Source organism: Amblyomma americanum, chromosome 2 (assembly GCF_052857255.1).
Source record: "Amblyomma americanum isolate KBUSLIRL-KWMA chromosome 2, ASM5285725v1, whole genome shotgun sequence".
NCBI lineage: Eukaryota > Metazoa > Arthropoda > Arachnida > Ixodida > Ixodidae > Amblyomma > Amblyomma americanum.
Genome location: NC_135498.1, coordinates 79,693,206 through 79,718,666, shown reverse-complemented (window position 1 = coordinate 79,718,666; position 25,461 = coordinate 79,693,206). Strand labels below are relative to the sequence as shown.

At 47.7% G+C, this 25,461-nt stretch overlaps 1 protein-coding gene across 2 annotated transcripts in view; it reads right to left on the bottom strand.

Annotated features, from left to right (window-relative positions):
* Positions 1-24,874, bottom strand: part of LOC144121477 (uncharacterized) — a 46,462-nt gene extending 21,588 nt beyond the window's left edge. For both annotated transcript variants that reach the window (XM_077654702.1, XM_077654703.1), the window contains exons 1-5: positions 24,742-24,874; positions 4,579-4,660; positions 2,393-2,468; positions 1,445-1,600; positions 515-700 (exon numbers count right to left, since the gene is read on the bottom strand). In XM_077654702.1, the coding sequence (XP_077510828.1) occupies positions 515-700; positions 1,445-1,600; positions 2,393-2,468; positions 4,579-4,644 (484 nt within the window). In that variant the 5' untranslated portion in view covers positions 4,645-4,660; positions 24,742-24,874. The remainder of the gene's footprint in view (positions 1-514; positions 701-1,444; positions 1,601-2,392; positions 2,469-4,578; positions 4,661-24,741) is intronic.
* Positions 24,875-25,461: the final 587 nt, after the last annotated feature.

Genomic DNA, 25,461 nt, shown 5'->3' with positions numbered 1-25,461 from the left:
TTATCTTTAGGCGGGCGACATTCCGAATGGCCGGCTCTAGATCGCGGTCTATGTGATGTGTATGAATAATAAAAATACACTGCGCTTGTTAGATGTATTAAAGACGTTGGTTAGTTCATAGACAACGTACACCGCAGCTGTATTCTAGTTGGTAGAAATAACCGGTGCGGCGTGCCGTCAAACACACAGTGCAGGAACGCAGCGGACAAGAAGAAAGAAAGCAAGGCACATGCGCTGAACAACCTCATTTTGTACTTGTGACCAAGTACCATTTAAATAAGATTTTAGTCGTTAGTTCAGCGCTCGCATCCTCTACACCTTTACTGCTCTGTGTGTTCGAGGAGCAACCGATCTGCCCAAGATGTGTCACTCCTGGACTTCCTATTATTCCTGAAATTTTAAAGCAACGGTGGCCTAGATACCAAGTCATTTGCACGTTCTCTAAAAAAAAAACATGCACATGATCCCCGTGGCGTGTCGCTACTGGCGTGGTGCGCGACGGAAAGGCGCTCACCATCGGCCTTCTTGAAGGAGTCGAAGTCCACGGTCTTGACCACACCGGCCGGACCGGACTTGGCCGCCGCGTCGTACGCGGCCAGGATGCGCTTCTTGCGCAGCTCGGCCTCCCGCTGGCGTTGCTTGATGGCGTCTTCCACCAGGTCCTTCTTGCCCGACTCGTCGTCCTCCTGGGATTCCACGCCTGCGGAGGACGCGTCCGCACACACTGACAAGTCTATACACACTAACAAGGGCGCACGCAGACACTGAGAAATACGCACACATTGAGAAGCTTTTCGTGCAAATTAGCTCTACAGCGCCGCACTGATTCTGCTTTGCGTTCGAGTGTAGTACATTTGGGCTGCTTTCACGTAGATTGATTTCAATTCCCTCTAGATTCCCATACTGCCTTGCTTGGTTCGGGCTGGATCTAGTATCGCTTCAGTGCACTACGGCGGCCATTGTGAAGGCTGTATGTTTAGAAATCCCGCCCGGATTGCCTTTAATGTAAACTAAGTAATGGAAAGGGCAAACTTGAAGTGAGGGACGTGTTGGAGGGGAGGAGGCCTTCCTTTCCGAGGGAGAGAATTTTAAGAAATATGCACCGCGTAAATAGGCAAACCGTCCGCAGTGGTGGCGGAAGAGATACATCGCTGGGAATAACGAGAGTGAAGAATTAGAGTGAATAAATTAATGGGCGGGATGAAGCCTCGTGTGGTTGAGAAGATGCGTCTTCCTTAAAGATAAAAAAATATTAATGAACGAAGTTGAGCAAAAAAACAAACAAACTTGATGCTAAGTAGAGGGGATAGGGCCAAATAAATGATAAAAAGAGTCTGAAACGCGTGCTCTTTTCCATATCTGGTGAGGCAGTGAGAAGAAACAGCCCCAGAGAACACACAGTAGGCGTATAGGGAAGGGACACAGGCCGAGCGGGGGAGCCGACCTTCTTTGTAGAGCGTGGTGTCCAGCTTTCCGGTCTTGGCCATCTTGTCGTACATGGCGAGGGTGCGCTGCTTCTGCTCAGCGGCCTCTTGCTGCCGCTGGCGGATGGAGTTCTCGCGCTCTTGCTCGCGGTTGCGGACTAGGGCCTCGCGCTTGGCTGCAGGCGAGAGAGGGGAGAACGCGAGGCTCAGTGAGATGTTCTCTCTACAAGAGCTTCAATTTTGCTAATGATAGAGCAAAAACAAAACAATACAAGAAACTAAAATAATGCATTAGGCCATGCTATCATTTATTTTATCTATAAGTGGACGAAATCGTATGAATGGCTCATGAGGAGAGGTACTGGATCTTCTAATTTGAGCCGCAGTTAGAAGGCAAGGACACCGGCTAAGGGGATATAGGGCAGGCGCCGTCTTACCGTTTTTTTTTCTTGATATCGTTTTCGTGTTTTTGATGCTTTTAAACAATTGAACTTTGTTTCTAACTCACCTATTTTGCCATTTCAGGGCTAAGCGTCGTCATTGCGTTATTGGGCACCGTATTATCGATAAAGATTGGAGCTGCTTGAAGATGGGCCCATTCACGTGAGAAGTGTACAATGAATGGGCAAAATTTGTCAGTGAGATAAAAGAACGGTGTGTAGACGCCGGGATGGGCGAGTGAGCTGAAAATTGACTGTTTAGATGGAGGTAGTGGCACACTTGAGGCAGAGGATTGAGTACAGACACGTTCTATATAGCTACTTTTGCACTATATGGGCCTGCAAATTAACACTTGGATACGTATCGGAGATTGCTTGGCAGGAATATTAAAAACTCGAACGCCTGCAAACTGCAACAAGTGACACCAAATGTTATTCACAGCAATGACGTTATACTCGCGATTTTTTTTCTCAAACAGTGAACATGCAAAAATCACACCGTCATGAACAGGCGGTGTCTGAACTCACCTCGGTTCACGGCCTTCACCTCTTGTAGCCTGGCTCGCACAACCTTGCGCTCTTCGAAGTCCTCGGTTGAGTCAAGCTGTGCAATGGACGGCAAAGCAAGGAAGAAAGAGAGTTTAGTTTCACGTACGTAGAGCTCTTACGGGTGACCAGTGCGCATGCGCAGAACGCAAAGGGTCTGCGCGAGTCTCACGTACGTACGTGATATTCGGATTTTTACGTTGCGGTCTTTGCGTTGCTTGCGTACGTAGCGCTGACAAACATGGCGGCGCCCTGCCCGCCGCTTCACAGCGATAACAGCTTCGTCGCTAATCGCTCGACGCGATATCGTGTTCTAAACTGTTGTATTCGCCTTCGATTTGCCCATTCTTACCCTAGCATAAGGTTTCAAGCGACAAATAGCTTTTGTTTTTCAGACAGAAGGGCGATTTTTCAGCTGACGAAGCAGCGTTGGTCGTCGTCATAGCAACGGTCTCGCGAAATCTCGAACTGAGAGAGCCCCAAACCAGCCAAACATAGCTGAACCGCCAAACACGAGCACAGACTGAATGGCTTGGCTTAAAAACTTGTCTTGGATGATTTAGGCTACAACCAGTGTCTGTGTTTCTTAGTAGATGGCGCTAGAAGTAACGCGCGGCGTGCGTCGCGTACGTGTAACTATTTCAAACGACCTGCGTGCAGGCTACGTAGACTTCTCACGTTTGCGTCCGTGAACCCTCTACGTACGCGAAACTAAAACTCTCTAATGACATTGACCTTGGTAAGGGACACAGGGATGGCAGCAGTGCTTCTATATTTTCCAAACTTTCCAACTTTTCAAACTTAGCGTTATCCTCTTGTTTGCGGCGGCGGCTAGACATCTGCCCTTGTGTGTATAATGCCCTCGAATCTCGTTTCATTTTCTAAAAGCGAGGAGGAAAGAGGCGAATTCGTGCATAACGTGACTGTTCATACTGCAAGCTTTGCGAGTTATCCAAGAGAACAATCTAGAAAAGATACATTACTCAAACACACACAAAAAAGAAAGCTATTTTATGCTGAAATGGTATTAAGTTAAACAAATGAGATTTTTACAAGCTCGGATTTTAGTTTTTAGAGTAAAGAAAAATTGCTGAATCTTGCGGTATCTTCTACCTCTAGTTGTTTCGAGCCATCAATGCTCAGCTATCTGACTGCCCGATTTTGAGAGAGAAAGAGAAAGGAAATGTATTTTGAACCTCGGAAAAGGAACAGCGTCAAAGCGTGCGACCACACAAGAAGAAAGGACAAGACACAAGCGCTGACTATCGATTGAATTTTATTGAAGGAAGGCACGCCTTAAATAATGCGACGAACAGAGGTGAAAAGGAGGAGAGCGAACAATCTAGAAAGACAGCAGGAGCCCAAGGAAGCATCAAGACATAAAAAAACCAAACGTTGGCTGCTTCTAAAAATTCTACCTCTGCTGCAAAGAGTGATAATGAGGGAGTGCTGATGCAAGTGTCGCCATATCTCTTAATATAGTAAGCACGCGCAGCTAACACGCGCAGTCTTGTCGGCACTCTTACCTAGAATCCTAGTCTCATGCAAACGAGTCACGCATCCTCTGCGCTTACTTAAGTGCGCAACCAAATGTGCGTACTTGTCTTTTAACTGAAGGAAATTTCGGGCATGTTCCACCAATTGTTTGTTGATGCAACGGCCGGTTTCGCCTGCATAAACCTTTCCACACGTCATGGGAATGGCACTTCACAAACGGAGTGTCATGTCGTATCTGGCATCCTCTTTTTTTGGAGCCGCAAATGCGTGGGCATAACTTTCCCAGCTTGTTGGGTGGCGAAATTACAACGGACACACCATGCCTGTTGGCCACTTTCTTGATGTTGTGCGAAGTCTTGTGCAGGTATGGCAAAACCACAGGCATATCGGCCTTCCGACTATCATCATCCATTCTTCTTGTTCCAGTCTTCAATTTCTGAAGCAGGGTTTCAGGTACAGTAATCAAGACCGAAGGAGGGAAACCCGCCGCCAAAAGTCGGCTGATCTGATTCTGAAAACTCGTTTGCATCTGATGCGGGCATGATTTTTTGAGACAGGATTCTGTACAGATTCCTTTCTTGGTGTGTCGTTGCGCTGCTCCTTTTCCTGGATTCAAAATGCACCAACTAGCCCCAAAAGAAGTTTTACAGAAAGAAAATGGCTAAACTCACCAGTTCCATCAGCTTGAACTCATCATCCAGGCTGTCGATGTTGACGCCGCGGATTACCCGTGCCATGGTCGCTGCTGTGCCACTGCGAGAAGCAATTTGAAAGGAGGAAAAAAAAGGAGTTTGCGTGAGATAGAAGAAGACTGCCGATGTAAAGCTGCATTGTTTGTAATTACCAAAGAACACTGGTTACTCTGTATAACAAAAGTTGTTGACCTAAAGAAACTAATTCATCAAAAGACTTTCTTTCTTCGTAGATGACCTAACAACTTCTGAATCACTTACAGCAGCGTAGACTGCACTGCGAGCGTGATTCTAAAGAACGTGCTCATTTGAATTCTTCTTGGTCCATTTTAAATACCTCACAAAGAACCAACGAAATACGGTTTTGCAAAGGCATCAACAAACATTCGCGAATTGTCGTTGGAGGATGCCTTATGATAGTCACACGTTATTTAGTGTGCGCTAGCGACATATGCACACGCTACAAGAGCTGGCAGCACACACAGTTGTAAAAGACCAAAACCAGGACGGAGGTAGACGGTCGAGAAAACTTGAGTAAATATTCGTGCCCTTCGGCAATGCAGCTTTTCAACTGCAAGCTATACCTGCCCACCTCTTCTTCTCAGTGAAAACACAACAACAAGCATACAACAAAAAGTAAAAGCTAGGGCAGCCAAACATGCCCCGAGCACAGCGGGGTGCGCTCAGTGTTCTGGAATTCCCTCGTGTTATAGTGGAACGCACCTAAGTGCGGAGCAGGCATAGCGTTACGACAGACACAGGGGCCAGCTTGGAGCCATAACTCATTGTTTCACTGCGTTCGCCACGGGGAAGCGAGAGTTCACCTCATGGCTGCTCCTTGTTTGTTCGGGGCTGTCGGTTGTACTGGAGTACATGCACTCCAGCTAGCGTTCGCCAGGGCTTCGCCGGTGCGCCATTGGCGTTTCGCCAGGGCAGAACCGAACACTGTGACTCACATTAGTCTAGCTTCGGCAGCGTGTTTAGGAACCATGGAAGAGGGATGAATACATAGCAGGAGCTTGGAGAGTAGCTTCGCAGTTACATATGAGAAAGCGTGACCTTATATGTGAATGCAAATAGAGCAGACAGAGTTGCTGCCGGTGGAAGACTGGTCTACTTCGCTTATGTTTTATTTGAAGCCGAAATTCGGTCTCTTCGTGTCAGCAGTGTGGATCAGCTGGTGTTGACCGGTTCGCTTACAGTGGTCAATACTGCTCGGTGCCTACAAGCAGGCATGGCGACCGCTGTACTGGGAAGGTGATCTGGAATGGATATAACCGCATTGTGCCCTGGCCAGAAGCCTCTTTCGTAGTAGGATGAATGTTTGAGCTGGTCGGTTGCCATTCATTCCTGATCGTTTCACAGCGCGAAACAGACAACAACCAAGGCACGTATAGTCAGGAGTAAAAAAAAGATTAGCAAGATGACATAACTGGAGGGACGAAAATTTCAACGCGCGGTTGCCGCGGCGCCGTGCTTTGCGAACACACCTGGAACTTTTGTTAGCGGAGTGTTCGTAACCGCAGGGCCGAGCGTTGCTATCTTCTGCTGCGGTGCTGTGTCACTCGTGCTTTATTTCTTCCTCCAAGTAATGACGTCACAAAGTTGCTGGCTTCTAGAAAGCGGGTAGTTCGAAACACGGACGCTGTCTACGCTCGAGGCAGTTTCTAGCGAGCTGAAGTGCTGGAGTGGCAGGTCAGAACGATAACACGTACGGGGCTGCAAAACGCGGCATAGATCAAGACACCTGCAGCATTTCCAGCAAGTCATTGTCTATTGTTTATTTTACCATATGCCACATAGGATTAAAAAGGTTCAGATCTCTCGCGTAACGTTGGCTGCGGGGATCTCTATGAAAGTATTGCTTCGTAAACGTTTCCTTGGAAAGTACAACAAATAAAAACAGTGCGGTAACACTTTTTCGACATCGGAAGCTGCAAACAGCATATTTTTTTTCTATTGTGCTCATGACCAAACACGCATTCGTGCCGGAAATGTATAAGTTTCCCCTTGCCGCGCAGGTATACTCCGTTTCATACATTAGGTGCAACGCTGTGAAAGGTACGGAAGTAGTCCGCACGGAAAAATAAAGGAAGACATGTTACTCCGCGCTTGTTCTGCGCCAGAGTGGTCTATGGCACAAGAAAGCGACAGCATGTTGTCAGCAATAACAGTGCATTTAATCAAGATCACGACAAATGTGTCATGTGATAAGCCTACAGGCAAAGCATTTATTACGTTTCGCTAACCACAAATAACGCACTACTTTTTGGTCACGGATGCAGGCAGCGCAAACAAGAGCGCTAGCTTTGACAGCGTTGCACATGATTTTTGGAACGGAGTATAGTAAAATTCTACCAACGTCCATAAGCTAAGGCTTCACAGCGCGCATGACGGCGTCGTTACGAGGGAAATGTCCCGCACATATTATTTCATGTTCCTGATATAGGGTTTTGAATTGAGACTGCATGTTGCATGCAGTAGGATAGCATAGCCACGACTGGCAATATGTTCCGCATGGTCTTATGACTAGAATAACGCCTGTTTCTACCGCATTGCAAGATGAGGGTTTGCTATTTGACCTCTCTATGGAAATTGGTACCGTAAGTGCAGACAGGGCTTCAATGTAACTTTTTTAATGTTGGCGATCTCTCCCAGTTCCCAGAAGCCCCAAAAAATCACTCCTTTGAATTCCCAAAAGGCAGCTCGTGCTAATTATCCGCCCAGGGCAAGCTTTCGGGAAGTTTTTCTGCTATTGTGCTTTTAGATTACGCCCCTGCGTGGGCTGGCGTTCTAACTAAAGCTTGAGCTTTGTCTCTAGCGATGGTGCCACCCGGAATAAGATTCCAAGCAGCCTCTGGCGAAGAGCAACCGCAGCGTTATATTTTTGTTTTGTATTCCCAAAGCCTCATAACTATAGCAGTATTTACTGTTTATTCGTTTGTCGTTGCCTCCTACGGATTAGTTTAGACTGTAAGCAAGGGTTTCTACTGCTTGCACGTGCTGAATACTGCAGCGTCCTTCTGTGCGTCGCGCCTTTGGTGCACGCCAGGCAGCTGCGCCAGGTGTCATGAGACGACAGCAACAGGACCAGAAATAGAGCCGCTGCCACCGTCTCTGGTGCTTCTCCACTGCCTTGCGAGGTCGTCACACCCGGCTGGCCTTGTCTGCGCGTTCAACGCCGCGTAGACTAGAAGAGGCTTTGAGCCATTCTCACAAGGAATCTGCGGAGTACTGCAGATTTCTGGCAGTATTACTCAAAACTTGTTCCACTTGTAGCTAGCTTACAACAACCTCTACCTCTCTTCAGCTGTATCCTATCTTAAGCATTCTTTCTCTCCCGCTTTAAGCTTTGATGCCCTTAGTTCAAGATCTTTGCAGTAAATCTTGATGAAAGCAATGAGATGTGACTAATATTCACTGCTCCCAGAAGGAGTAAGGAAGCACTTTCTTCTTCGACTAAACTCCGGTTCCGTTAAGGCTTAGGTGTCATCGAGGTACAATTGCCGACAGTGTCAGGTGGCTCAACGGGCCCTGTCATTCCACGTGGAAGTTCAAACTTCGTGTGCCTTTTGAGTCGAGAGAGACCAGCGATTTAACGTGCTTACTGAAATGACGTAAGACTCGTTTTGTCTAGCCAGTTTATCTCAACGAATAACAGGGATACTTGGATTGGTGTTTATTTCTTTCAAACGAAAGAGGAAGCGAAGGCAGAAGGCAGCAAGCCTGACTGGGCCTTGGCTAAAGCCTGTTCAGTGTGATGCAGCGAAACCCTGATTGAAATGTAAGTGGAATATCAGACGGGTAAGTGGCATTAACGTGTCCAGGAGTGAAGAGCGTCACGGTCACGATGACTAGTTTAAAACCATCATGGGGCACAGTAGATGGCGCACAACACGTAAAAGAAGCTTTACCGACAAGCCCACCCGAAGTTCTCAAGAAAAATTACCGCCCTTTCCTTAGCCATCACACAGCGCACAACAAGGCACTGATATCCAGCACTGTTGGCCCTTCAGCAACAGGTTGTTTGAGGTTAACATTATTTTCTGCTCTGAACTTATACTAAAGCCCGATGAAATGCCTCTATTTCACTGCTTTATTTTATTGGGCTATGGACGCTATAGTGCCAAAGGATAGTTCCAACTGAGCGCGAAAGGGCTACAAAATACAGCGGCTATCATCAACCACTGCGTTCATCCACTCTTTGCTTGTGTAATTTACTGTTTCGATGCAGGTACGCCTTTAACGGTGGCATCAACGCGTCTTTTTTTTTTCCGCGGAATTACTTTATTGATTTTTGCCTGAAGAATCTCGTGGATGGATTTCTGTGCGCAGTGAGCGTACTCTAGACGCAGTGGGCAAGTATATACGTCGAGGCAGTCGCAAATACAACACCATTAAGTGCATACCTCCCGCTTATTTCGCTAAACGTAGCAAACGATTTAGTGCAACTTTCTCTTTCTTAGATGTCAGACGGCGCATATCCACACCGAATTGTCGACGAAGAATCAGCCATCTATACACAATTATCAGAGAGATGCTATAAACAAAAAACAGGGATAGAAAACACGCGCGATTAAGTTCCAGTCAGGCAGGCGTAAATAAAAAACGCGGGGACCTCTTTAATTACACAGCCGACGCGGTGGTTGAGTGGTTATGGCGCTCGGCTGCTGGCCCGAAAGACGCGGGTTCGATCCCGGCTGCGGCGGTCGAATTTCGATGGAGGCGAAATTCTAAAGAGGCCCGTGTACTGTGCGATGTCAGTGTACGTTAAAGAACTCCAGGTGGTCGAAATTTCTGGAGCCTCTCACTACGGCGTCCCTCATAGCCTGAGTCGCTTTGGGACATTTAACCCTCATAAACCAAACCAAACCAAACCTCTTTAATTACAACGGACGGAAAGTTAATGTTCTCGTGGTCAGATCCGTGCATCCTCATCACACGTCAACATAATACCCGCGTTCCACGAAATCTACTCGACCCTCTATGTGCGTGCTTACATTTGAATGAAATGTAGTTGATGCCTCTAATGAGCGCTTCGCACGCAGACATCGCAAGTTGCGAGTGTCTTTCTTCACCTCGTTCATTGTCCGCGTGTTCTTCGTGTTTGGTTGCTCGCGCGCCGAGCTTCTAAGTGAAAAGTGTCCGAACTATCGTCGGCATCCATTACCACGCTGATCTGTCGGCCGCACGTGTGTCGTTCGTCGCATTAGGCTCGTGTCCAACGCTTCTTCGTCTCGAGTGGAAAGAAGACAGCCGGTGACGCAGTCTTCCGGGTCTCTTTCACTCAAGGGTTGCAGCACTCAGAGCCGTAACTCCACCTAAAGCGGGAGACACTTGAGCGAGATGGTGCGGTGTCGAGGTGCATCTATTTTTACGAGAACAATGGTGGCAACACATTGAGCATGGCCTGACCGTGATGCACAGCTTTGCTGAGTCAGTGTGAGTGAGTTAACCACTGTGCATCTGTTGCGTCGATTGCATCGTTCTGGAATCGCTTTTGCTATTCCTTTTACTTGATACACTGACATATTTGCTGCTACCATTTTTTATTGTCATTACCTTCTACACGACTAAAAGAATGCATTTAACACTTAACTATCTGTTATGAGAGTGCTACTGGACGAAGGCAGTAGCTATTGATCCCTTCCTTGAGTGGGGAATTTTGAGAAGTGCTATGGAAGAATGAAGTGAACAAACAAAGCGAATTCTTCAAGTCGTCCAAATTCGCCGCTGTTGGGCTGTGGTCAAGATGCACGCTAAACAGTTCCACTGACGAGTCCTAAAATGACGTCGGCGTCAGGTTCACTTTGGTACTGGGATCAGATCTTGGCTTTCGGGCTAGCAGCCGGTCTCAAAACATACTTTCCACACTACTTAACGTATTTTGCGAACCGTTTCGAGAGAATACTTTTAGTAAGAATCCATTGCTTGGAACTCACAGCAACAGCAACGTCTTTTCTCTGTCCCGTACCTGCCTCGAATAACATCTGGTGGCTGTCAGCGCTTGCTTTAGCAAACGAAAAAGCTAAACTCTACACAAGCACGCACTGTTTGTCCAAAACATCCAGGTCACGTGGACCTAAACCAAACTACCATTAGGTGGGCAAAAACAATGTCCTCTTCTCCTCCTCTGTGCGACACCCTTTTTGCATCTTATCACTTTGTTTTCATGTGTTCTGCATGCGCCAGGTTTGCGAAGGGGGAGACCGGGTGTCCTGCCAAGCGGGAAGCCGACTGCGGGACGCCGCGTGTGCCTGAGTTTCGGTTGGCTCTGGCGGCGTCCAACACCTGCTCTCCGGCCGCCGCTGGCGACTTGTCAGCGCGCGGGGACGCTACCGAAAGGCTGGTCGACTTGGTCGTCCTTCGACTATGAATAAACGCCGCAGCCGCGACTAAACGGTGGACCCCCCCCCCCCACCCCCCCCCCCCCTGGACACGCGCCGACGCTGGCCTCCTCATTCCTCCATCCCCTGAACATCCGCACCTGTTCCATCTACGCTTGCCGCTTTTATTTTTTATTTTTCTCGCCGTTTTTCGTTGGCTTACATAGCGGTGACATCAACGGACAAGTAGAAAACGCACCCACACAAAAAAAGATTGATATTATCTGCTTAAAAAGAAAAGGTTCTTTTAGTAGTGTATTATAGACACTTTCAACGTGACCCCCCCCCCCCCCCCCCCTATAGACACACACACACATGAAAAAAAATAAATAAGGCCAAGTGTATAAAAACGACGCCTCTCAACTTTCAATTCGTTCCAGATGGGTGTCGAGGCGCCTGGGGCGACGACCGAAGGTGTCGTCGTTCTGGTTGCGGTTGCCCTTATTTTTTTTTCTTTCCTCCGCACTATCTGTCGTTCACGTTCATCTCCGGCGGCGATGGCGCCAAAATGGCGGGACAGCGCTTAGCGAGGCGCGACCCGCCTCCGTCTAGCTGACGAGTCTTGCGTAAGCGTCCCCTAGGTCCACATTACCCGAGACACTCTTCTTTCTTTCTCCTGTCTCTTCTTTTTTTCCAGATCATCTCTCATGGCAGTGGAGCAATGCCCCATTTTGCTTGCGTCCTCGCTCAAGCTGATTTATCGCCGCCTTTTTTTTTTCTTTATGTCGCGTACATGGAAGCTAACTTTAGCACTGGCTTGGCGTGAGTTACGCTATGGGATTCAGCCGCTGTCTACAAGTCAAAGACTAACCCCATTAACCTCTTACGTCAATGCCTCTTTTTTTACGATGAAACGTACAGCCTAGGTCAAATGCAGGCAGCACAGTCGACTCAACGAACTGCGTAGCAGCGTTAATGCGACATCCCCTAAAGATTAAAAGATCTTGATGGGTGAAGGCCTCATTCCGCAAACTTTCACAGTTTCAGCGGTGCCATGGACGATGCACTGAACGGCTCAAAAATAAATAACGTGGCTTTAAAGACTTTTGAGTGAGGATGTACATTTGCTTGAACCAGGCGGCTGCAAAATCAAGACGCTTCTCTCGGATGCAGTGAGAGAAAGGAGGTGCTTTAAGTTAATGCTTTTTCGCTACAGGCGGAATTAACGCTAACTGAGCGATGTAGTAATCAAGAATGCAGACGAAATATTTTTATTGTTTATTTCAATGCCGAAGTGTAGACTGGAGCACAACCGCTCGGCTGAAATAGACATCTCATGCTTGCCAGGGCCTGTAGACAACGCAGCCTTGCTCACTGAGGTAAGTTATTATGCGGTTTCTGCAGTTCTACATCCTGTCCGTACATCGGCATCTTCGCTTGTGTGGTTGCAGGAACAAGTTTAGTCTTTTCGTCATCATCGTAGAGGCTTTTTTTAAAGAGACACGGGAGTGAACTATATCCGAATTTTTTTTATTAGTTGAAATTCGGTGGTATTGCACATTTGTTGATGTTTGTCTCTGTTGATGTTTGGCTCTGTGGATGTTTGTCAGGCAACAAGAAGAAACAAAAACGCATTATTGTTGAGAAATGTGGAGCTGAAAAATATTTCCTCCTCTATGGTTAAGACTCTTGACTTTGATGACAACGTCGAAAGAATTTTTGGACACCGGGATCGCTGGCTCTACAAGAATGGCGGTGTGGTCGTGCCTCAAAAATCCGCAAACAAGAAATTACTTGCGGTCAGCTCTGTTTGCTTGTTAAAACTACCTTGACTCTTGAATTCAACGAGCTGGAGTCTCGACCTGTGCACACGTTCATTTTTTGCTCTAAGGCATGCGTTTGTTATAATGCATGTAATGTATGAGTGCGGTAATGCGGTTACATTTTCACTTTGTCTTGCCTGATCTCCCGCGTCCGCATATTTTGTTCGTCCGGCCATCCTTCCGCACAGGTGTGCCTGTGCAAATGTCAGTCTACCTCTTTGCACCTGTTTTTATCCTGTATGTAGCTAGCGGTGTAATACACGGGCTTCAGCGGGAGCCCACTTCACCAATAGAGACCTAAGCGCAGCTGGATAACAGAGGAGCACTCACGTATTTAGAAGCGCAGATGATCTCCAGCCTCGAAGGATACACTGGTCTCTACGGGATCTTCGTTAAGAGAAGAGCAACGAAAGGGGACACTACTGCAGTTAGAAATACAGTGCTATTTGAAATGCAGGTGATTAATTGAGGAGTGCCACGCTGTAACACGCAATCTTGTTCACCAGAAGCTAGAAGACGCATTGCTCTTGACTTCTCTGCTCTCTTCACGTTCCTCCTCTTTATCCCCCCCTCCCCCCCCCCCCCCCCCCACGCGTACAGCAGTAAAGCGGGCATTATTCTGGCATATTTGGCCACCGTGTTTTTCAGCCTTGATATCCTCTTTTTGACGGGGCCAACGTCTCCCCTAAGCTTCGTGACTATGATGTCAGCTTCACGCGTATTGGTGCCCTGACCCCAATCGCGGGCTTCGCCTCTCACGCCTAGCTAGTCTACGTCTTGGTCCTCTAGTTCTTTCGCTCTTACTATTATGCGTGAAAATTGAGCTCATGTCTTTTACGACCCGTATTTAAATGCCCACTCTCTTACTGGTATTCAAACTTGAGTTAGTCGTTGGTCGTACAAGTGACACTCCTCTATTGAGCAGTTTCAATTTCTTTATCCCTCTGCACGCATCATAACTGTCACAGCTCAATCTATGACGTGTCAAAAAATAGAGAAGGAAAGTTTTTGCAGCTCAGTATATTTAAGGCTGACCTTGATACTATCGTTTGATGTTCTTGGCTTTGCACAGCTCAAGTGTCCTCTTTTTTTTTTGCGTGGGACATCAGTGAAGGAAGCGCTTGGAAGCGCACTATGCGCATCCTGGAGCAAATTCTTCACACTATCATGAGCATTGTCGGTCACATTGCAGGGCACATGCGAGGCTACTCGGACTGAAACCCTGACGATACGAGCTGCAGCCATTTTTAGCTACCGTTATACAAGTGTGTGCCACGAGTAGAGGCAGACTAAGTATGCGCCACATCGGCGTTAAAGCTGTATTAGTGAATTTTGAAAAGCGAGAAAGCGCGGATAAAAGTAAAGATACACAACCTCAGACTGCGCGAAAATCCCGCAGAATGGTCAAAAAAAAATATCGCAGGTGCAACAACATGGCGCAAGGCGGTGAAACTGCTTCTTAAGCTAGTTCGTATATGCGGTGCTTTTGGTATATCGCTGCTTCTATTAACCGCTTCCTTCTTCAGTAACGAACACCTGCTCAACGTCACACTGCGGAGTTACATAGAACGCAGCCTTTGATGTCACCCGCGCTTATCTAGCGATAAGAAGTGCGTCATCCCCAACGGACACCTCAAAGCCACCGCCACCCCCGAAACGAAAGCGCTGCAACCGGGGCCCACTTGGCTCCAGGAGTGTGTGTCTGTGTCCTCCGACCGTCAGCCAGCCAGCTCCGTTTTCCGCGCGATAGAAAGAAGAGCGAACGCAACGGACGACTGCGGTTCGTCTTCCGCCGCCGAGAGACGTTCTAAGAAAAGCGACCGGGGGCCCCAGAAGCGAGCCCGGCGCTCCCCTGCCACACGGACAAGTGTGCTGTTCAACTTCTTTTTCTAAAACGCGGCCGCCGCGGCAGAACCCAGCGCGCTCCCTCGCCCCGTGCGCGAGCCCGTGTGCGCGCGTCTGCAGACCGCGGACGCCGCGCAGCCCGTTACCGCTGCCGTGCGGACCGAGTTGCTGGACGCTGTTTTTCTGCCTCTGTTTCCAACATCCCCCCTCTCTCTCTCTGCCGTCCCGTACTCCTCCCCCGCCGTCGACGTTTCCCTTCTGGAGACGGGCCAGCACTCCAAATAGGGTCCGCCCACCACTGCGCGCCGGTGGAAGGTGTATGACTGTTCTAGAACACGCTACCGCCGAACGCAACAGCAGCATCACCCCGAGACGAAAGCGTCGGGGATCCGCGCGAGTGTAGAAGAAGCGACAGTTCTCCAGACTCTCTCTCTCTCCTTCCCCGCGAACTGCCTGCGTAGCGCGTTGCGTTCCGGTGGTATCGGGTACAGGGGCCAACGCGTGTCGCGTTCAGGTCGTCTCTCTGTGTAGCGCAGCGACGCGAGTTGCTGTATTATGGTCAGTCAGATCGGCTTGGGTTTGGAGCCAGTCGCCGTCAGAAAGCTGGGAAGGCTGTCGCGGTTTTGAAATCGTAAGAAAATTTTAGAGAGAGTTATTACAGTTCTGGTCCTTTTATCATTCGTGTTTTTTTTTTGGCATAAATTGTATTTCTTAACGCTTTGACCAATTATGTTACCATTAAGTCGCATGTGTGCGTTCACTACTGTTACGGTTGAATTTACTGCCGCGAACAAGAGTTATTAGTTTCTCCGTTCCATTGATGAAGTCCTTCCGCAATACAGACACCCTGGGACTTGTTTCTGTATTTGAACGGGTATTTGAACCTATGGCAGGCAAAGGTAAGCCGAATAACGCGATTTAAATGAAAACTGGCTACGCAGAAAAAAATATCAACACATTCTTTAGCGCCACTTTTGCCTTTGTTATCAGGTTGTCACATGCTGTGAATCTACCAGTAATACCACGGAAATAGAGAGCAGTAATCTCGCAGTCCCAGTATAAATGCAAGCGACATTTCCGTACTTTAGGCACAGCCGTGAGATTGGCCGTAAATGCGCATGGCCGAGTGTATATGTTCTTATTTCCTGTCTGAGAAAGGAGACAGGTCGCGTCGCATTTGACAAAACGTCCGCCGGAAACATAAAACTTTCAATTCCTTCGTTCGCCGATCCTTTCCCATTCTGAATCAAGCCTACTTCAAGCGACCATTCACGTTTTCTCTTCGTTGTTTTAGGCCATGCAATTAAAAATAAGAAAGGTAGTCGAAGTACTGGCTTCCGGTCGTGTCACATCGCGCTCCAAGTGGGACAAATGGGCGGCCCTGATTGCACGCGGCCAGGTCGGCCGTTGGGCCTGATGCCGACGTCAACGCCTCGCGGGCGAAGGCAGAGCGTAAACAAGCGGACCCGCGACGCGTCGTCGGAGCAGCTGGGAAGTATGCTGTGGTGGCTGCGGCGGCCCTCAAAATAGCGGCCCGCGTGAGGCAACGACAACAACGGGCGATTGTGAGGCGGCGGCATTGCGAGTGCGCTTCATTAAACCGACGCGCGGACGTTGGTCCCTCCACACATACACTCCTCTCCATCCCCATCCCCGTCCTCTCATTTTCTTGTCAAAGCATTCTCTTCCGGCGCAACACGCTCATCTATCGGTATTTGCTCATAACTCATAGGACCAGGGATGTCAAGCCGGTCAAATTGTTCCAAATATTGGATTTGACTCTGTCGGTAAAAATACGCTCATATGCGAGCCATGTTCGGTATCAGTTAATGAACCTTTTTGTATTTTAGTGCACCTTATCACGTGCAGACTGCACTGGGTTCATCGCTAAAATAACATTCATACACCTTGTGCAGCGTGTTGTAAAACCGAGAGAAAATTGACTCCGCGAGAGGTTTTTTGCTGGAGTCGTGAGGAATGGTAAGCACTTTTTGTCACGGATTTTCCCTCGGTCAGTGACCTGTAAACTTATTACTTAACGCCGGGCTTGTTAAAAGTTAGTGACAAGAATGATAATACTGTTTTTTAGTGAAATTCTTCCACAGGCCGTTCACTTCAGAGATGCCAGGGACACTCGAGTGAAAAGGGACCGTCTTGAATACGTAGCATTGTTCACATTTAAGTAGCTTGACTGCACAAAAACTAAGCAGCTGCTTTTAGGTAATTTATTTCAGGCGTTTATTTTTGTAAACGCTAGCCGCGGCATTTAAATTTGGAAATCACTGCTGCTACGCATGACTAAATGAAAATGAAAATTGGTTTTTAGGGGAAGGAAATGGCGCAGTATGTGTATCACATATCGGCGGACACCTGAACCGCGCCGTAAGGGAAGTGATAAAGGAGCGAGTGAAAGAAGAAAGGAAGAAAGAGGGGCCGTAGTGGAGGGCTCCGGAATAATTTCGACCACCTGGGGATCTTTAACGTGCACTGACATCGCACAGCACACGGGCGCCTTAGCGTTTCGCCTCCATCGAAACGCAGCCTACAAAATTCGTTTTCTGTGTAAGTGTGCTTACCCGCGCAACTTAACTGTCATACAGGCAAAACACGCTTTACAGGCGGTAACAGCGGCAACGTTTTTTTTAAATATTTTAATGTGAGAATGGGTCTTTGTAGACGTAGTGCACTTCTCATCGCTGTCAAACATGGGCGATAATCTTGGGAGTTGTACATGAGTTCCCACTATGGCTTAAATGAGCCTCGTTGATTTAAAAAAACCTCGATTCTTGCACATCAATGCTACTTTGTGGCCCGCACTCAGTCCGTTGCTTTTTCTCACTGCAGGTGCCATAAATGAAATTTTACATTTCCACAGTGAAGATAATGTCATAGACTTCAACTGGAGACTTACCATGAGTACGTAATTAGTGTGTGCATAATATTCGCCCATCTGTGGATGGTGAGGAACCGGACCCGCTAAACCTCAAAAGTGAAGATGTCAGCACCAGGAAAATATCTACAACGCCCACGCCATAGTCTGGAGAATGAGAATTTTTAGATGGCCGAGGACCGCGGAGAATGCGAAGACAAACCAGTGGCTCCGCGGCACCAGAAAAACGCCGCTCTAAGAGCACTATCACGCATTAAAAAAATCATAGGGGGCAAAGTACGCCGGGACAATGAATTCTTAATCGAATTCAGTGGCTGTCACAACAACGACACCAGTGAAGTGCCCATTGAGTGACAAACGGCAGGCACGCACAAAAATCTGAACCGAGCCATTCAACTGAACACTTCAGAACACTTGACGTCACCGCTGAAAAAAAAACAACAAAAAATCATTGCGTCTATGCGAAGTTGAAACGTTGTTGTAAGCGCCAGGGCATATGATGCTGAATCGTATCCTTGGCGTAGAGTTGAACGACTACTTATAATCCGAATTTTTTGAATGAGTGAACTGCACATCATGTAAAACTTATCGGAGCCCTGCGCACGTTCCTTTGTCAGTCGTCGCATTTTTTGCCTTTTGGCCTGTAATCTGGACCTGCGTAGCTGGGAGAAGTTATTCACGATTTTTTTGACAAATTCAGAAAGTAGCATCATCGCTTATAGATTCCAATGTTCGGGAACCCTCTTTTGAACATGGAAAAAGAAAAAGGTCGATACCCCGTAAAAAGAAATGCGCTTGTGCCATCAAGGAATTCGTTAGAAGCGCCATGCACAGTGACAAGAGATTTGTATTTCGTTTGTCTCCTAAAACACGATGAGAAAATTGTTAACGATTTGAGTTATCTAGAGACGCGCGGGCACACTTAGAACCGGGTCAGGTATAGCATAGTATCTTAACGCGGTAGCATTAAGGAGCCCGTGACGCAGAAAAGCCGGAGTCGGCATCGTTGACCGTGAGCGAAAAATCCACGAAAACTCCCCAGCGAGTCAACCTAGGTGGGCCACCTAAGTCACGTGATCTTGTGGCGTCATCGCAATCTTCCCACCGGATTGTGAGCAAACTCTTAAATTAATGATTATTGAGCCGCAGTTATATCAACGACTGGTCGCCAGAAGTTGCTCGGGCAACCTGGGTCGCACAAGCCCAGCCAGTGTCAGCACCGGCCATCGCAGGATAGTAGTGCATCGCTTAACCGCCTAACTCTCTACCACTGCGTCAGGAGTGTTATGCGGGCTCTCAGAAATCAATGAATGTAATGTAGAGAAGGGCCCGTTCCTCATATTTGAGCATTAATTTATTAACGCTAACGCGTCATACCCTTAAGGCGGAGCTTAAGTGTCCTTCTCCATTTTTCCTTCTACTATTCCTATTAATTTTTATTACCTGCTCCGCTCAATGGCTTAAACTAGCGACGGAGGGTGAAACTAAGCTAAATGAGAACATGCCAAAGAGGAAGAGTTACGTTGGCTCGCCGCTGGTTACAGCTTATCAAAACGGCGTTACAAAAGAAAAAGAACGCTATGACAAAAATTAAGCAGCGTTTTTGTGGGCCCTCTCGTTTATCTAGCTGCCATAGCGCAGTTAATTTTTCGTTTATCTTCTGTCGCAACAACTCAGGCAACGTGTCAATTTCTTTCTGCCAAATTTTTCTAGCGCACCGTTAATTACCGGCATCCATGACCTCGCGGGCGTCTGTCTCGGCAGATAGATTGTTTCGACGTTTTCGAGAGTGTGCAAGGATGCGCAATTGGCAGCGTCACCCGCAGACAAGCGGTGAATCCGTCCAGAATTCTCGTGCGGCAGAGAGAAAGCGAAGTCATTGCGTCAGGGCTGACGTCAGGTGATTGAGAGGCGCCACCTCGAGTCAGTTTCGTGGCGTTTCGCAACCTCAGAGCCGCGGCGAAGAATAATGCGCAGTGATTCCATGTCATTGAGAAAGTGTGAATGGCGTCACCCCGACGCCCTGACGACTAAAGCGCGGAGGCTTGGGACGGCCACGTGGTTTTATCGCGACAGCTTTGTGTTTTGCTAGTTGGTTTACACCGGCCGATTCTTCAGTTAGGCGTTCACTGGCTTGAGGCGCTCAGGACCTTTTGGTATTGAAAGCGATGTATGCTGCTCGTACAGAACCACGATTCCGCTTAGCATAAGTGTAAGATAAGGAAATCAAGATGCAATGTGTATCAAACGGAATATGCGTATTCAGTTTTCAAGCATCGTTTCTCAAGAAAGGCAGTACGTTCGATTAAAAAACTAGCGAATCAGTAACGCCGCTCCTCAGATAATTTAGCGGTTGAAACACGTTGAGTCTGTGTTTATGCAGGAAATTAGGATGTGCTATGATAATTAGTTTGTTTGTTTGTTGCCAGGTGGCCGAGCAGTTCATTTATTCTCGAAATACTGCACATCCTCACTTAAACATCATGCTCATTGCTACCGGGCAGCCTCTTTCTGCCTTCCTTCTCCTCTGAGCAGCACATTCACGCTTTCTAAAAACGTTATTGTCACTAAATATTCGAGTACGAACCTTCGGAACCTCGAAATAGCCCTAATCGCGCTCTGAAGCCAAGCCATTTTGCCTAGGTTCCGCAGGTGTGTGGCGGCCTCTTAAGAATCGCACTCATTCTGTGTCACTACCGCTGTCTTTCTGAGTGTGAATGTGTGTCACACTTCAAGAAGAGGTAACTGCAGCACTTCAACAGGGACGGAAAAAAACATTTGTTGAGCCACTTGCGTGAACTGCAATCGTATTTTGTCAAGCAGTGCTGTTATAATAGACGAGCTCATGTCGTCTCCACAGGCAAGAAGCATCATCTGCTAGTTTGGCGGCAATAAAAACAAGGCCCGTTGGACGAGGAATCTGCGCAGCAGAGGTCGCGAAATAGCCCTCGACGATCGCCAAGGAGATAAAAAACTCCACCTGATCAGGCATACTGTTTCCAGCGTGCCAGCTGCATAATCGACTGTTTTCTCAATGTGCTTTGACGTGATAGCGCGCGTGAATAACAGAAGCGGGTGCGCGCGGCAGGCCTTTATAACGCGGGTGACAGCAGCGTCCCGTCTCTGCTCACTGCGGGCTTTATTTTCAGTGGCTTCCCGCCAGTTGGCTCACCCCTTGCCAATCTGCGCGCAGTGTCGCAACGGGTTACCGTTTCGGAGAAGAAATGGCGCACGCAAAACCCCCAGAGTCAGAACTCGTCTTTCCTTTGTTAAAAATAAGATCGTTTTGTACTGAAGATGTGTCTCATGGTCACGACCTGCTTTCGAGTTGCAGCGTCGAAAAAAAAAATGAATGCAATTTAAATGCTGTCGGGGCATCACTAAACCTACAGCTGTGTACGCGGCTGAAGATATTTATCCTAAAGGTCTGGACTAGTCGCCGGCGACAGCACCCGTGCCGTTTCTTTAAAGACACTGATGTTATCGGCGTCTTATGACAGCGGTAGGCGTATCCTTTAAAAAAAGAAGCGTCTAGTCTTTCGTAGTTTTTGCTGCGCCAACTGCAGCACGGGCGTAGTTGTTGACTACACTTTGCTGGTCCATATCTACAATTTGCCAAAGAGAACATATACAGATTTGAACTTCATTGAGCTCATGGGAGCTGGAAAACACTTTGTTGGAGGAAAAGTTCAAAACGCCGAGAGCACTCGGGTCCGTGGCTGCTTTTGGAGTTGACAATTGCGCGTAAAATGATGTAACCCGTAAAACGAACTTTCGTAAACGTGTGGCTTGCTAAGATGCCCATCGATCTGTTTTCTCCGCAGTAAATAAGAAAAAAGAAAACATATCTAATGTACGTATAAAGTGATGATATGGTATCCTTTGTCTGAGATTCTCGCTCACTAGCTTTACAGCTCAGGCACCTTGGGCTTTTTGAAACAGTGTGGTGTGGCATGACGTTATAACCCGTCACACCTGAAGAGAACACAGAGAAAACTTAACTACACGTTGCTCGTAGTAGGTATCATTTTCAGAGCGGCTTGTGTTGATTATTTTGTTGCAGCATCCGCTTATACATATACTTGTCACATACTTGTGCATGTACTTACACTTAGTAAAATGCAGCTGGAAGGTTAGATTAAGTATAAGAATTCTAAAAGAAGCGTTTGATACTAAACTTAGTTAGTTAGTACCTCTGAAATGCGGAAAATCCACAGGCCCAGCAGAAACACCAATTTTATACAGGGTTCTCGTTCACTGCTGTTTCGCTGTATAATTCCTTATATCGAATTCATCCTGTATTAACGTTTGACTGTTTCATTAGTCTGTCGATTACGATGTAAGCAGTTGGAGATGAAGCAATCAAGCGTGATCTTCACTTTTCCGAAGGGGTCCATGTTTCACAGACGACCATATAGTTCTGAATCAACTAGATGACACGTGCGACTTAGTAATGTCCAATGACGTTTTAAGACTGGTTTGAATGATTTACTTCCACTCTGTGCGCGTGGTGACTTCGATGAATATGGAACAGTGCAGTGCAGATTGTGCCATAAATGGACACGCGAGTAAAAGTTGGTTAAGTTTTTTGACAGAAGCAAATTAAAGCCGTTTAGAAAGAACTGCATTCGCAATCTTTCTTTTTGCCTCATTTATAAAAGTTCGTAGTATACAATAGGAAATACCAGAAATAACAAAATAACTCAAAAGCTTGGCTGAAGTGCCATTTGCAAGCACGTAATAAATGCTTGTTTTCATTTGAGCAGGCTTCCACTCAAGTCACTTTTTTTTTTTACTCTGACGCATGCGCAGCTAATTTTGCCGTTTCTAATCAAGAGCTGCGCATATTCCACACTAGCCTTCAGCTTATTATTTGGAAACACTAACATGTCGCACCTTCTGCAGAGTTGTATAACGCAGGGTTTACAGTTTATGTTCCGTTAGTCACGTACGCATTGAAAAAAAAAAACAATCATAACAGTCGCATTTATCGATCGTGCCGTGCATGTAGAAGCGCAGATTCATGCAGAATTTCAGTGCTAAAATGCAGCCCCTTATTCAGAAACCTGAAGATGGAAGAACCAAGGTGTACCGCTGATCATCTCAGTCATGCATTCGTGACAGCTGAATTAAACAGCGAAGGATATGCGAGGTAGATCTTTGTACGAAAGTGACGACGTTCATGAAAAATCTCACGGTGTAACTCAGCAGTTTGCCTTCGTGACGAAACTAGCTCTTCTGCACGACGTTTGTTGTCCTACTAGGTAACTAGGCCCATTCCACGAAGTCGCAGACCAACAGAACTTTAAACACAAACTGAAAGAAGAACGCATGCGACGAAACGGGCGCTAATAATGCGGGCGTTCTCGACCCGTCATTTTTCGCGTTGCGTTTAAACCTGTCAACATAAACCGACTAGCCTAGAAAAAAAACGTTGCTTGAAGGATGAGCAGGCACTTATATTTTTCTCCATATTCTATCTTTTGTTTTATTTTTGCTGCGGCTTTAGCTGCTGCCATTTTTAATGCTCACGTGTGAAATCACGCACGTGACTCATGCGTGTCTGCACATGTGCGGTAATGTGAAGAAACATGACTCGTAAGTGGAAGACTGCGTCAGTCGCAATGTCTGATCAAATTGATAGATAAATCACAGGTGCAATAAAATAGTTGGTTTCCCGTTACTTTCACTTATTCGTCTTTTTCTCACTCTCCTTCTAGTGCAAGGTAACCAACCCCACTTCCTTTCCTACCTTGCTGCGGCGCTGTTGTAATTGAGCATGTATACCTTGGCAGCTTTACATTTGTGCCTCAGTTCAAAGGTCGTAGGAAGAGATGATGAATTTGAAACCATGATTTGATCCGTGCCACTCGTTGTTTTATGCCACCTAACTAAAGCAGTGGAGGCGTGTCGCCCGCCTCTTGGAAGTGTATACCTCGTCCACCGGGAAGGCACCTAGCCCAGCTGCATTAAAGCGCGCGCTAAGCCCGAAGCGAAAAGAAAGTAATGAAGCATATTTTGGCGCTCCTCCCCGACCCATTTCTTTTCACTTGCCTGCGGCCACGAAACGGGCTTCCAAGCGCGCGCCACTCGGCCGGCCCACATTTTCTGCGCCGATGAATGCGTAAACAAACAGGAAGGAATGTTTCTCCGCAAGGCCGTCGACGGCGCTGTATGTGAGTTTGTTCTCCCTCTGACGAAGCTTGTTTACAATAAGCGGGACTTTGCGATAACTTCTGCTTGCAGTCTAGTTTTCATAATAGCGCGCTTATTATGTGGAATTAATAAAATGCCTGAGCCGCAGCGGGCCTGTTTTCACGAGCAGGCGAACAAGGTTTCTTCGTTGCGCCGACTTAAACGCAGTTGTTTTCGATGAGGTTTGAGAAAGTCTGTGACTGTCATCTTAAGTGTGTTTTTTTTGTTTTTATAATCGGAGGTTTTGCAAGCTGAAAGCCGCAATTATTTTTATGTAGTCTCTCATCAGTTTAAACTCGGTCGATGTCATCACTCTTATTATAAGTGAGCGGAAGATTGGAAAAGGTACCGCTGTCATCGTATGCCTCTTCATTGAGTTACTGCCCCTGACGACCATAAAAAAAAATAAAAAATGCCCGCAGAATGAACTGCCGCCGTGGTAAAAAATAACGTCTACAACGTTTTGTATTAACATGTACGACTCCCGCTTATCGGGAGGGGCGATGGCCGCCTCCACCTGCCATTGTAACTTCATACAATGCTCCCCATCTCTCCTGTCTTTAAATGAGAATGAAAGGCTTCATTAATAAGAACGCCTGCATTTGCCAAATGCACAACCATTGTCGACACCGTACAACGTAGACGAGAACCCGGTGTGCTTATAATGCGCACGTCATCTGCCTTGCAACCTCCCATTGCGCATGCTCCGAGTCTGAAACGCTTCTGGCCAGCTACGTCCTTTTCCAGGTCCTCAAGCCAGGAAAATATGCCTCCGAGGCTGCGTCTCCGGTGTACTGTGGTCTTCTTCGTTCGAGAAAGTAGCGATGGACTGGTTAGAAATAGTAGAGGTGGGTAGCAGTCTTGCTGCAGCTACGTCGACCCGTCGTCCGCAGGATGGCAACCAAGTCCTGAGGTAACCGTGATCCGGTGATCCCTATGTCAGTTTAAGTGACTCCAATTCTCGCCACGTATAGTACATGCCGGACTTCAAAATCCATGACTGGGGCCGGACTGTCTGTGTGTGAGTATTGCGCACAGAGTGGCTGTACAAGCATGCGCTCACCTGGTCGACTCGTACGCCTCGCTGGCCGGTGGTTCCCCGCGTGCCCCTGGGCAAGGTGTCTGTGACTCGTCGCGCGCTTTGCGTGCGTCTGCGGCCGCCAAGAAGAAGGCGGACGGAAAGGGTGTCCCCCTGGTGGTCGGGCTCGGAAAAAAAATAGGGGCTGGGGCGAGAGGCCCGGGTCTCAACCCTCCCCCTCCTTAGTCCACCACACTCGTCACCTCCTCCACCTTTTCGTATAATGGGAACGTGACGTCTGCCCTCAGGAAGCCCCCGAACGCCAGCCTCGCCACCGGACCGGGGAGGACCTCCCGAAAATAGACACCGGCTCGCTGGCGGGCGGTAAAAAGAGAACGCCTAGCTGCGGGCTGCTGTTGCTGCTGCTGCTGCTGCTGTTGGTGTACTTTTGTCTCAGGAGGACGCTAGCGCACCACCCGCCGCACCCCTCCACCTCTGCTCCCCCATCTTCCTTCCATCGCTCCCTTTTTCGCCGCTTTAGCCTCTTTTTCTTTATTTGTTCCGTCCCCTTTCTGTCTCAGTAGTCTTAGCACCCCTTCTCTCCTTAAACCCGGCTGTCGTCACCACAACCACTGCTAGCAGTGTCGCCCTGGCTGCGTCACACGCAGTCAATATGGCAACGTACTGAGTGCAAGGCGTTTCTTACCCGGCCAGTCCCTTTCTTCATCTGCGCTGAACTCGAAAGTAAGGGCACAGTGTGTTTAA